The sequence below is a fragment of the Dipodomys spectabilis genome, unplaced genomic scaffold, assembly GCF_019054845.1.
Source record: "Dipodomys spectabilis isolate Male_0828 unplaced genomic scaffold, ASM1905484v1 ptg000594l, whole genome shotgun sequence".
In the NCBI taxonomy this organism is placed as follows: domain Eukaryota; kingdom Metazoa; phylum Chordata; class Mammalia; order Rodentia; family Heteromyidae; genus Dipodomys; species Dipodomys spectabilis.
This window is the reverse complement of record NW_024871271.1, coordinates 1,022,887-1,036,724: the sequence shown is the minus strand read 5'-3', so window position 1 is coordinate 1,036,724 and position 13,838 is coordinate 1,022,887. Positions and strand designations below refer to the sequence as shown.

The following is a 13,838-nucleotide window of genomic DNA, read 5'->3' as shown; positions in this document are numbered from 1 at the left end:
ACACAGACAGAAGCAGAGACAGACGGACAGGAGTGCTCACTTCGGCAGTACATACACTAAAACTGGAACAAAACAGAGGAGATTGGCAGGGCCCCCGCAAAAGGATGACACCCAAACTCTTGTAGCATTCCATTTTTCAAAAGTCTAATCCACAGAAGGGAAATGGGGGCCACAGAAACAGCAGGGCAAAGGATGAACTCATGCAACAGTGACACTCACTAGACCCTGTGTGGAAATGAACTTTGTAACTTGGGAGGGGAATTCAAAAGAAAATGGGGGAGGGGGTTAACACTGTTTAAAAATGTGCTCATTACCTTACTTATGTACTATGAGCTCCCCGCCCCCCACCATTTGCTACCTTCACAGCACATTTTTAAGGAAGAAAGGGGCATAGGATAGCTGCAGGGACACCCCTCCAGTGACCAGCTCCCTTCAGCTGGGCCTCACCTGTGATGGCTTCCATCACATCTTATAATACCACCAGATTATAGATCCAGAGCTGGGCGCTGGTGGCTCACGCCTGTAATCGGAACTACTCAGGGGGCTGAGATCTGAGGATTGCAGCTCAAAGCCAGCACAGGAAGGAAAGTCTGCCTGGGCACTGTCCCTCAGCTCTTCAGCTCATGGCTAGCGTTCTACCACTTGAGCCACAGCGCCACTTCCAGCTTTTTCTGCTTATGTGGTGCTGAGGAATCGAACCCAGAGCCTCATGCTTGAGGGGTAAGCTCTACCACTGAGCCACCTTCCCATCCATGAGATCCTTTTTGTTTTGTCTGCAACTTTTTTCCCTTCCAATTTTTTTTTTTAATTGTGAAAATACCGTACAGAGGGGTTAGAATTACATGGCCAAGGTAATGACATCCATGAGATTCTTATCTCCAATGAACCACCAAAAAGCTGGAAGTGGAGCTGTGTTCACAGTAGTAGACTGCTAGCCTTGAGCAAAAAGGCTCAGGGACAGTGCTCTGGTCCTGAGTTCAAGTGTCGTGCACACGGCTCCATCAGGGGGTTAACCACTGATTAGTTAAAACCCTCCTGACTCAGTCTCCTCTCAGTGATTGCATCTACCAGCCAGGGAACAAGCTTTTCTTCTTTAACACAATATCCAAACCATAACAAATATGAGAAACCAAAACTAAAATAAGAAGTAATAGACAATTTGAGCAACCATGTTTGTTTCTGCCTGGGCTGCATGTTAAGTTTGAGACAAACTTAAGCAAGTTAGCAAGATCTTGTCACAATATGAAAAAGAAAAAACAAGGCAGATGATGGTGACTCTTGCCTGTAATCTCTTAGGGAGGGGAAGATGGAAAGAATTTTGATTCAAGGTCAGCCTAGGCAAAAAGTTTCTGATAATGTCAGGTTTGAAACATTGAAACTACTACAGGAAGGAGTAGGAGAAATATTAGAACATATTGGCATAGGAAGGAACTTTTTGACTAGAGGTCCAAGAGCTCATCAAATCGGAGAGAGAATCAACAAATGGAATTATATCAAACCACAAAGTTTCTATACAGCTAAGGATATAGTTACTAAGCTAAAAATGCAGCCTACAGAATGGGAGATTTTTTTTTTTTACCAGCTATATATCCAACAAGGGCCCAATATCTGGAACATACAAGAAGCTTAATTCCCAATCAATAACTCAATAAATGATCAAAGAAGCTAAATAAACAGCCAATAAACACTTAAAGAAATGCTCAACATCCCTGGCCATAATGGAAACACAAAATTAAAACCACATTGAGATTCCAGCTCATCCCAGTAAGAATATGAACAACAACAAATGCTGGGGGGCGTGGAGAAAAGGAACCCTATTGCACCATTGGTGAGAATGTAAACTAGTATAACCACCCTGGAAGGTGGCTTGGAGATTCCTCAAAGAACTAAACATAGAACTTCCTATTACTGAGCCATCCCATTCTTCATCATCTACCTGGAACTTTGTAAGTCAGGACATGGCAAAGAAACTTGCACATCCATGTTCATTGCTGCACTACTCATGATAGCGAAGTTTGGCAACAGCCCAGATGCCTTACAACAGATGAACAGAACAAGAAGTGTGGCACATACAATTCCATACAACAGAATTTACTCATGTCTCAAAGAGAATAACATTACGTCATTTGTAGGGAAACAGAGGGACCTAGAACAATTCATGTTAATTGAGGTAAGCCAGGCTCACAGGGACTAATGGCACCTACTTTCTCTCATATGTGGACATTAGATCTAAAATACAAATATACACGATAGCACATACGGGTGATATGCAGGTACACACAAGGGAATTAAAGGATGGTGTACTTAGAGAAGGTGTAACTCCTTTGAACAACTAATGAACTATTTAAGGAAGTGGAAATGAACTATTCCAGGAAGTAGAAACATGCTCTGTGGGGGGAAGGGACGGGGGGGGGGGCACACAATGGAGGGAGGAAGGGAGCAAGCAAATGCAGTCATCATATCCAATGCACAAAAGTTGAACTATATGACTTGAGATGGGATGGTATGGGATGGGGAGAGAGGGAGAGAACGATGGAAGGAGTGACACTGATCAAGATGCATCGGACTGCCGGGTGCTGGTGGCTCACGCCTGTCATCCTAGCTACTCAGGAGGCTGAGCTCTGAGCATTGTGGTTCAAAGCCAGCCGGGCGGGAAGTCCGTGAGACTCTTATCTCATCTCCAATAAACCACTAGAAAGCCGGAAGCGGCGCTGTGGCTCAAGTGGTAGAGCGCAAGCCTTGAGCTGAAGCGTGCAGGAGCAGTGCCCAGGCTCAGAGTTCAAGCCCCACGACCAATTAAAAAAAAAAACAAAACAGAACAAAAAGGGCTGGGTGTGTGTGACTCAAGTGACAGCATCCTTGACCAGCAAGCACAAGAACAAAACCCTGGGTTCAAACTCAGGTGTGGCCAAAATAAAGGGGCGAGGGATGCAGCTAAGTGATAGAGCACTTGCCTAGAATGGGCAAGGCCTAGGAAGGAGAAAAACATTAACATAAGTGAAGTCCAGTAAGAAACTAGCAAACTATTTGTATCATAGATAGCAAAGAGTTATGTAAAGAAGAAGCTACTGAAAAATAATAAGAAAAAATATTCCAATAAAAATGCAAATTAGCTAGCCCATAATCCTAGCTACTCAGGAGGCTGAGATCTGAGGATCCCAGTTCAAAGCCAGCCTGGGCAGGAAAGTCTGTGAGACTCTTATCTCCAATTAACCACCAGAAAACTGGAAGTGGTGCTGTGGCTCAAGTGGTAGAGTATTTGCCTTGAGCTGAAGAGCTCAGGGACAGCACCCACGCTCTGAGTTCAAGCCCCATGACCGACAACAAAAATGCAAATTATACAAAAAAGTGATTCATAGAACAAAAGGAAATGATCAATGAATAAAAAAAAAAGTTTGGCTCCCAAGCTGGGTGCTGGTGGCTCACACCTGTAATCCTAGGTACACAAGAGGCTGAGATCTGAGGATGGAGGTTCGAAGCCAGCCTAGCAGGAAAGTTCATGAGATTCTTCTCTTTAATTAACCACCAAAAAGTGGGAAGTAGAGCTGTGGCTCAAGTGGTGGAGTGCTAGCCTTAAACAAAAAGCTCAGGGAGAGCATCCAGACCCTGAGTTCAAGTCCTGAGACCAGCTCTCTCTCTCTCCCTCTCCCTCTTTCTCTCTCTCTCTCTCTCTCAAACACACACACACACACACACTTTGGCTCCCATTAATAATTAAGCAAATATAAATGTGTACATTAAGAAGAGATTGTGCCGGGTGCTGGTGGCTCATGCCCATAATCCTAGCTACCATAATCCTAGGAGGCTGAAATCTGAGGATCATGGTTCAAAGCCATCTGGGCAGGAAAGTTCCATGAGACTCTTATCCCCAATAAATGACTAGAAAACCGGAAGTGGTGCTGTGGCTCAAGTGGTAGAGTGCTTCCCTTGAGCTGCAGAGCTGAAGGACAGTGCCCAGGCCCAGAGTTCAAGCCCCGTGACCGACAGAAAAAAAAAAAAAAGATTGTCTCATTTTTCAAGTTGGCAAATATTGAAATGTGTGCTGTCAGCATGAGTGCAGCTCTGGTTCTACTAAATATTCTGATATATTTCTGATGTAAATATCAAATGATTACAAATCTTTCTGGAAGGTATTATGGGAGCATGCATCAGCCTTACAATTTTTTTTTTTTTGCCAGTCCTGGGGCTAAAACTAAGGCCTGGGCACTGTCCCTAAGCTTTTTTTGCTCAAGGCTAGAGCTCTGCCACTTGAGCCACAGCACCGCTTCCAGCTCTTTCTGTGTATGTGGTACTGAGGTATCGAACCCAAGGCTTCATGCATGCTAGGCGAGCATGGTGCCACTAGGCCACATTCCCAGCCCTGCATACAGTCTTAAACTGAAAAATTCCTCTTCTATATATTTTAGATTCTAGACATAGACTCACAAAAGTGTGTTCTATTGATTTTTGTTTGTTTTTGGGCTACTGTCTTGAACTCGTGACCCTCCTGCCTTACACCTTGCCCTTCCCTCGCCCCCAGTTCCCCAATAGCTGGGATTGTGGATGTGTGCCATCATTCCTGCTTCTCTTCCATGAACTTATCCTAGGGGAATGATCTGATTTGGTTAGAGGGTATTCACTCACTACAGGAGTATTCGGAAAATTATTTAAATTATCAGCGTCCACTCAGTAGAATACTACAAACTCACTGTAACTATTTTTGCAAACATTTTCCTGTATCATGAAGTGAAAACAGGCCATAGAAAGGTCTTAGTAAGGGGGTTGGTAAGGTGGCTCAGTGGTAGAGCACTCGCCTCGCATGGGGTTGGTAAGGTGGCTCAGTGGTAGAGCACTCGCCTCGCATGCCTGAGGCCCTGGGTTCGATTCCTCAGCACCACATAAGCAAAAAGAAAAAAAAAGCCGGAAGTGGCGCTGTGGCTCAAGTGGTAGAGCGCTAGCTTTGAGCTGAAGAGCTGAAGGACAGTGCCCAGGCCCAGAGTTCAGGCCCCACAACCGGACCCCAAAAAAAAAAAAAAAAAGAAAGAAAAAAGAAAGGTCTTAGTAAGTCTGGATTGGTGGTAGGTAGAGTAACATAAAACAGGAGGACCACGGTCTGGGCCGTGGTGACCCATGTGGCGGAGGGTTAGAGCTGACGACACCAGCACGACTTTGTAGTGAAGTAAACCTAGAGAAGCCAATGGCTGCACTAGGCTTGGGATGTCTGGTGATGAGCGAGTGAAAAGACTTGGTACCTGTGTCTTCCCCTTTGCGGCCTCTACCTTTGGGTTGTGTTCTTTTCGGCTCTCATGCGAATGCGCTGACTGCCCTTGGAGCTGGGCTTCTCTGGCCTGCTCTTTCAGCAGCTACAGCTTCAGCCTCTCCCTCACGAGTGTGCCTGAAGATCCCAAAGCCCTTTAGGCAAGGTGATGCCCTCCATCATCCCTGCCAACACCTCCCTGAGTTCCCACTCTCCCTTTGTTGGGAGAGCAGCAGCATCTGTCAGCATTGGCTGCTCTGCTCGGAAGCGGAGGCCCATCAAAGCCCGGCCTGTACCTCCTGCACACTCGGCTCAGGCTTCTGTTGAATCTATCACCAAGAGAGTCTAGTAACCTCTAGTTACATCTGGGTAGACACAGATGGTTACACACAGGAGTATGTAGGAACACACAGGTTAGCACACAGCATGCATCTCTTCCCATCAGCTGAGAGGGTTTGGAAACAGACTCCCCAGCAGCACCAAGCCCCCAGACCCAGACCAAGATTTCTAGTACTGCTTTTTAATGAAGGGAATATGGCTGCTTAGAAGAATGGCTGCTAGGACCAGGGCAAGAAACACCTTAACTGAGCCCAGGAAATCTTGTAGTCTCTCTCTCTCTCTCTCTCTCTCTCTCTCTCTCTCTCTCTCTCTCTCTCCCTACACTCCCCAAATGGGTTCAGTCAAAGGAACATTGCTACTAACTGAAAGAGGTTCCCATGGCTACATGCTGGGAGCAAAGTGGCTGCAGCATTCACCCACTGGCAATGGGTGTGGAAAGCAGGAAAGACCCACTCTTTTTTTTTTTTTTTGCCAGTCCTGGGGCTTGAACTCAGGGCCTGGGGTGCTGTCCCTGAGCTTCTTCTTTTTTTTTTTGGTCCGGTTGTGGGGCCTGAACTCTGGGCTTGGGCGCTGTCCCTCAGCATTTCAGCTCAAGGCTAGCGCTCTACCACTTGAGCCACAGCGCCACTTCCGGCTTTTTTTCTTTTTGCTTATGTGGTGCTGAGGAATCGAACCCAGGGACTCATGCATGCAAGGCAAGCGCTCTACCACTGAGCCACCTTCTCAGCGCCCCTCACCCCCCCTCCCGAGCTTCTTTTGCTCAAGGCTAGCACTCTGCCACTTGAACCACAGCACCACTTCTGGCTCTGTGTATGTGGTGCTGAGGAATTGAACCCAGGGTTTCATGCATGCTAGGCAAGCACTCTACCACTAAGCCACATTCTCAGCCCAGAACCACTCTTGAGCTCTTCATTTACCCTCCCCTTGCCAACCCCGCCCTGGAGCGCTGAGCAAACCCTGAGCTCCTGGTTGACACTGCCTCTGCCTGGCTCTTGCAGCTGAGTTTCACGCGCTCACCCAGGCCTGTCAGATCATGTGACCAGTGACAGTTGCATCTGTGGCTATGGGAGGAAGTGATTGATGGCTAGATTATGTCCATTTGTCATGGATCAGGGCTGTCTGCTTGACTCTTGAGTCCAGCAAGAGGGCCACGCTGGCTGTCTCCACAGCTGCAAACCAATCTGTAGATATGGGCAGGCAGCAGACTGCCTTACTTAAAAAGTGTGCTGGGGGGCTGTGAAGGTGGCTCAGTGGTAGAGCGCTTACCTTGCATGCCTGAGGCCCTGGGTTCGATTCCTCAGCACCACATAAGCAAAAAGAAAAAAGCCAGAAGTGGCACTGTGGCTCAAGTGGTAGAGCACTAGCCTTGAGCTGAAGAGCTGAGGGACAGTGCCCAGGCCCAGAGTTCAGGCCCCACGACCGGACCTCAAAAAAAAAAAAGTGCTCGGAGTCAGGTGTAGTGGCTCACACCTGTTAGCCGAGCTACTTGGGAGGCTGGATCTAGAGGATCACAGTTTGTAGCCAGCCTGAGTAGAAACATCTGAGATTCCATTCCCAAGATAACCAACAAAAAGCTGGGATAAAGGGTGAAACCTAAAGTGGTAGAGCACCAGCCTAGCCTAGCAAGCATGAGGCCCTGAGTTCAAACATCAATACCAATGAGATTCCAGACTCCAGCTGTAAAGAGACAGAGTTCATTATTTTTAAATGGCACCTAAAAGAGATGATCAACATGCTCCCTCAGCCTCCAGGCGTGGGGGAGACTGTGGCCCATGGACCACATAAACGCATCCCGGTTTCCTGGCTCTAGAGAATGGCATGGGGGTTGTAACTGGTATGGCTTCTCTTTACTATTGCTTTGTATTTTCCCTTGGAAGTCTTGCAAGACTTTGAGTGACTTGCTCAGAGTTTTGTTGAAAGGCTTCTGTAATTTTGCCCAGGGACTAGTGCTAAAATTGATGTGTCTGAATTCTTCCCCCATATCAACACTTACAAGTCTTGGCTATTCAATAGGAAGGGTATCACTGACAGTCTCTTTCTACTGTGGATCATAGCTCTGTCAGGTAACTATTTGACAGTTTCTACTTACTTTCTTATCTCATTTACATATACTACATATGGTAAATGTATATATATATGGGTCTATTTCTGAACTTCATTTTTTCTATTGATCTGTTTTATATTTCAGCAACTGTGGCTTAATATTTTAATATTAGTGATCCTATTGTTATTCTTCTCTTTTGTTGTTGGTTATGGGGCTTGAACTCTGGGCCTGGGCACTGGCCCTGAGCTCTTCAGCTCAAGGCAAGCACTCTACCACTTGAGCCACAACCCCACTTCTGGTTTTCTGATGGTTAATGGGGAAATAAGAGTCTCATAGACTTTCCTGCCCAGGCTGGCTTTGAACTGTGATCCTCAGATCTCAGCCTCCTGAGTAGCTAAGATTACAGGCATGAGCCACCATCACCCAGCCCTAATTAATTTTCCTGGTTATTGTGCATTATCTTTGTATCACAAAGTAGAGATTAGTATCTCCAGTCACTAAAAAGCTATGTTAATCTCAGCTATATTTATTAGGACATATATCTATATTTATATACCAGTGTAAAAAGTTACATTTTTTATTGGTCTTGGGGCTTGAAAAAAGTTACATTTTTATAAAATGTTTCATAAATTTTTATAAAATGTTGTATAAATTTTCGATGGTTTTTCTAACTTTTTCTTTTTTTTTTTTTTTTTTTTTGTCTTTTTGTTTTTTGGTACTGTGGATCGAACTCAGGACATTGCACTTGCTAGGCAAGCACTTTGCCACTGAGCTACGTCCCAGCCCACTTTTTCTTTTTTTTATGTTTATTTTTATTTATTTATTTAGTCTTGTCAGTCATGGGGATTGAACTCAGGGCCTGGGCATTGTCCCTGAACTTTTTTGCCCAAGACTGTCATTCTACCACTTGAGCCACAGTGCCCCTTCCTAACTCTCCCTTTTCTCACATAGATGGTGCATGTTTTAGAACATCACCACAGGCATTCCATCCTCACCTCGTCTTCTCTTATGTCACCTTTCTGAGAGAGGAAGTTCTGTGTGCTGATTTCTACCTGGCCACATAGGCACTGTCTTAGTAGTGTTCTCTGTTTATCTAGGTAGACAACTGTACCACCTCACTGGTGTCCCATGCCTACAACCCTAACTACTCAGGGGCTGAGATCTAAGAATCTTGGTTCAAAAGCAAATCATGTAGAAAGTCTAGGAGACTCTTATCTCTAGCTAACCACCAGAAAGCCAGAACGGGAGGCGTGACTCAACTGGTGGAGCACCAGCCTTGAACAAAATAACCAAGTGAGACATAGGGCCCTGAGTTCAAGTGTTTTTCTTTTTTTTTTTTTTTTGTCAGTAGTGGGTCTTGAACTATGGGCTTGGGCGCTGACCCTGCACTCTTCAGCTCAAGGCGAGTGCTCTACCGCTTGAGCCACAGCACCACTTCCGGTTTTCAAGTGGTTTATTGAAGATAAGAGTCTCACAGACTTTCCTGCCTGGGCTGGCTTTGGACCATAATCCTCAGATCTCAGCCTCCTGGGTAGCTAGGATTACAGGCATGAACTACCGATGCCCAGCTTGAGTTCAAGTTCTAATACCAGCATGTGCACATGTGCATGCTTGATCGCACGTGCTTGCACACGTGCGCACGCGCGCACACACACACACACACACACACACACACACACACACACACACACACGCTACAAGCTCCTGGATTTTATTATACAAATAAAAAGTCTGAGTGGTGTGCTTTTTTTTTCCCCAAAGGCACAGGAAACTCTGGACTCAACACTATTCACTCATTTACTTGTGAGCCTCCAGGCTTGGCAGGCCCTAGACAAGGCAGAGCCAGGCTGCAGGGGTGACTGCTTGGGATGGAAGCAGAGCCAGGCTGCAGAGGTGTCTGCCGGGGATGGAAGGAGAGTTGGGGTGCAGTGGTGAATGCACTGGACATGGAGCAGAGCTGGGCTGCAGTGGAGAGTGCACTGGACATGGAGCAGAGCTGGGGTGCAGTGGGGAGTGCACTGGACATGGAGCAGAGCTGGGGTGCAGTGGGGAGTGCACTGGACATGGAGCAGAGCTGGGGTGCAGTGGGGAGTGCACTGGACATGGAGCAGAGCTGGGGTGCAGTGGGGAGTGCACTGGACATGGAGCAGAGCTGGGATGCAGTGGGGAGTGCACTGGACATGGAGCAGAGCTGGGGTGCAGTGGGGAGTGCACTGGACATGGAGCAGAGCTGGGGTGCAGTGGTAAATGCAGTGGACATGGAGCAGAGCTGGGGTGCAGTGGGGAGTGCACTGGACATGGAGCAGAGCTGGGGTGCAGTGGGGAGTGCACTGGACATGGAGCAGAGCTGGGATGCAGTGGAGAGTGCACTGGACATGGAGCAGAGCTGGGGTGCAGTGGTAAATGCACTGGACATGGAGCAGAGCTGGGGTGCAGTGGGGAGTGCACTGGACATGGAGCAGAGCTGGGGTGCAGTGGTAAATGCCCTGGACATGGAGCAGAGCTGGGGTGCAGTGGGGAGTGCACTGGACATGGAGCAGAGCTGGGGTGCAGTGGGGAGTGCACTGGACATGGAGCAGAGCTGGGGTGCAGTGGAGAGTGCACTGGACATGGAGCAGAGCTGGGGTGCAGTGGGGAGTGCACTGGACATGGAGCAGAGCTGGGGTGCAGTGGAGAGTGCACTGGACATGGAGCAGAGCTGGGGTGCAGTGGGGAGTGCATTGGCAGGGAGCAGAGCTGGGGTGCAGTGGGGAGTGCACTGGACATGGAGCAGAGCTGGGGTGCAGTGGACAGTGCACTGGACATGGAGCAGAGCTGGGGTGCAGTGGACAGTGCACTGGACATGGAGCAGAGCTGGGGTGCAGTGGGGAGTGCACTGGACATGGAGCAGAGCTGGGGTGCAGTGGGGAGTGCACTGGACATGGAGCAGAGCTGGGATGCAGTGGAGAGTGCACTGGACATGGAGCAGAGCTGGGGTGCAGTGGGGAGTGCACTGGACATGGAGCAGAGCTGGGATGCAGTGGAGAGTGCACTGGACATGGAGCAGAGCTGGGGTGCAGTGGAGAGTGCACTGGACATGGAGCAGAGCTGGGGTGCAGTGGGGAGTGCACTGGACATGGAGCAGAGCTGGGGTGCAGTGGGGAGTGCACTGGACATGGAGCAGAGCCAGGGTGCAGTGGGGAGTGCACTGGACATGGAGCAGAGCTGGGGTGCAGTGGGGAGTGCATTGGCAGGGAGCAGAGCTGGGGTGCAGTGGGGAGTGCACTGGACATGGAGCAGAGCTGGGGTGCAGTGGAGAGTGCACTGGACATGGAGCAGAGCTGGGGTGCAGTGGTAAATGCACTGGACATGGAGCAGAGCTGGGGTGCAGTGGGGAGTGCATTGGCAGGGAGCAGAGCTGGGATGCAGTGGGGAGTGCACTGGACATGGAGCAGAGCTGGGGTGCAGTGGGGAGTACACTGGACATGGAGCAGAGCTGGGGTGCAGTGGTAAATCCACTGGACATGGAGCAGAGCTGGGGTGCAGTGGAGAGTGCACTGGACATGGAGCAGAGCTGGGGTGCAGTGGGGAGTGCACTGGACATGGAGCAGAGCTGGGGTGCAGTGGGGAGTGCATTGGCAGGGAGCAGAGCTGGGGTGCAGTGGGGAGTGCACTGGACATGGAGCAGAGCTGGGGTGCAGTGGGGAGTGCACTGGACATGGAGCAGAGCTGGGGTGCAGTGGGGAGTGCACTGGACATGGAGCAGAGCTGGGGTGCAGTGGAGAGTGCACTGGACATGGAGCAGAGCTGGCGTGCAGTGGGGAGTGCACTGGACATGGAGCAGAGCTGGGGTGCAGTGGGGAGTGCATTGGCAGGGAGCAGAGCTGGTAAGTGAGTGAGTGGCAGGGAGCAGCTGGGCTGGGAAAGGTGAGGTTGGGTGTTACAGATCTCAGTGGTCTTGCTTGCAGAACAGAGTTGGATGATTTTAGGGAAAGACCTTCCTGAACCCAGAGAAGAAGAGTGAATAAGGTGGGCATTGGTGAACTGGCACCAGCCAAGGAGGACCAAAGTGGGCCAGCGAGTGGCCCATTGCTGGTCTGGACAAGGGATATAGTCCTACCCTTGGTGACCTCACATGCCTCCAGGCAGTGACAGCAACAGAGACAAGTGTATGTTGAGCAAGTTAGGGCCACGTGAAAGCAAGGGACAGTATTCCTGGAAGTAATGTGTGTAGTGACTCCTGAGGGTGAGCAGGAAATGGAGGGGGTGGGAAAAGGAGGGGAGTCACAGGGGAACCACCTGAGGGGAAATGCACAAGGTAAGGGGAAGCTGGCAACTGCAGGCTTTCCAGAAGGGAATTGCAATGGCAGCAGACACAGGCACCTTCCAGTAGTGGCCCATCTGGCCCTGTCTTCTTGCACCAAAATCCGGACCCTCAGCTGCCACTGACAGTCCGGTTCTCCTTCTCAGAGCAGAGCCTTACCAGTTTCTCTGCAGCTGTGGCAGTGTGTGTGACTGCTTGGAAAAGGGGACAGCAGAATCTGCAGTGGGCTCCTAGATCAGAGGGTGGTGTGAAAGCGCAGTCCTGCCCTCTCCACCTGCCTAGCAAGCAGGCGGCACGTCTCCCACTCGGAAGAAAATCCCCCACCTGTGCTGCCTAGACAAATCCGAGGCTGCCTGCCTGAGTTCTCTCAGAAAGGGCTAGCCACCTGCAGACCAGGAGCTCCCACCCTCTGACACTGGAGGGGATATAGTGGACATCTGCCCTCCTCCCAGAGGGCTGTGGCTCACATCCCCAGCACAGGGCGTCCTCCTCTCCCTCTGTGACTCGCTCTCGCTATTCTTCCAATATTCCCATTACATGCCCACTTAGTGGGGAAGAGTCATCCATTCTTTCATAATTAGGAAGCTCTTGGCTTCTATCTACATTTTTCAATGTGATTAACCACTAGAGAAAAACTTAATTTCTTCCTTGTAAAAATAGTCTTGGACTAACTTCAGACGTTTAAATCATGTCAGCATTCTTGTATATCTGATTGTACTATGGCTTGTTATCTTACCACTGTGCAGTCAGGGTAGAAAATACATCATCTCTTTCAGATTCCTGGAATAGCTTCAGAAGTTCTGGATCCCCAGATAAATGTGCAAGAATGCGCAATTCAATCTGTGAAAAGTCTGTGAGACAGAGCTCTGTGTTAATTCCCAGTCCACCAACGATGCCCTCAGCTTTCCCCATCCCTGCCTCCTCACACTGCCTCTCTCTGGGTCAGATCAACATCCCCCTCCAGCTGCCAGGCTAGTCTGTGTGTGTGGCAAATCCGAAGCTCTGCTCTGCCTCCTGTGAGGCCCCAGTGGAGCCAGCAGGGAGTGTTCATTCCTTGGCCCATTCACTCACTCCATGCACTACAATTGTAGAAAGAGACTTCTATGTCCCAGGAGCAGTGCTTGGGATGTGTTAGCAAATGACACAGACAGAATTCCCTCCCTCCACGGAGCTTTGAATACATGATTTGGAGTCAGAGGTGAGGAATGAAATGGACAAGAGTGCCAGGTAAAGCAGTTTGGTTTGGAAGTGAGAGGTGTGTACAGGAGGCTGCTGTTACATCTCTGCACGTGCCAAGAGATGCTGACAGATGAAGAAAGGGACCCTGAGCAGAGGCACATGGAAACAAAAGGGGCTCAGATGGCTGGGAAGAAGGATGACTACAGGGTGTGAGGTGCAGGAGGGGCCCCTGGGCTAGGCAACTGCTTTGAATGAGCAGTGGGAACAGAGGCAGCAGAGGCCTGTGCAGGGGTATCTGGGACCTAAATGCGGCAAGATAGAAGAGGCTGGAAGCCAAGGAGTTGCTATTACTTAATGATCATAAGGAATCACTGTTACATATCAGTATTTCCTTTAGGGATTATTTAAAAAAAAAAAACAGGCCCTGTAAGTGATTTGAATTATTCAGTTGGTTAGCACGTGGCTGCTCAGCCATGCAGGAGCTCTTCTATCTTTGCTTGCACCTACCTGCTGTCAGGAAGGTGTGGCCTTGGGAGGAGACAAACAGGGCCCGTGGGGAGATGGTGAGGGTCTGGCCTTCTTCACCTGCATGGTCATTCAAGAGCAAGTAGTAAGTGGTCGTGAGCTGACCCTCAGCCATTCCTTAAAGTTGAATTATTTAACATCAGTTTTGTGGCTACTTGTATTAATATTAAGTGTATTAATTAAAATAATATTACTTCTGAACACTAATGAGA

At 49.0% G+C, this 13,838-nt stretch overlaps 1 protein-coding gene and 1 non-coding gene across 5 annotated transcripts in view; one reads left to right on the top strand and one right to left on the bottom strand.

Annotated features, from left to right (window-relative positions):
* Poln (DNA polymerase nu) overlaps positions 1-13,838 on the bottom strand; it is a 109,143-nt gene that overhangs the window by 20,196 nt on the left and 75,109 nt on the right. For all 4 annotated transcript variants that reach the window (XM_042671000.1, XM_042671003.1, XM_042671002.1 and 1 more), the window contains 2 exons: positions 13,609-13,686; positions 12,659-12,773 (listed from right to left, as the gene is read on the bottom strand). In XM_042671000.1, the coding sequence (XP_042526934.1) occupies positions 12,659-12,773; positions 13,609-13,686 (193 nt within the window). The remainder of the gene's footprint in view (positions 1-12,658; positions 12,774-13,608; positions 13,687-13,838) is intronic.
* Positions 33-139, top strand: LOC122100693. The gene has a single exon (XR_006146230.1). It is a non-coding gene; the product is annotated as a U6 spliceosomal RNA (small nuclear RNA).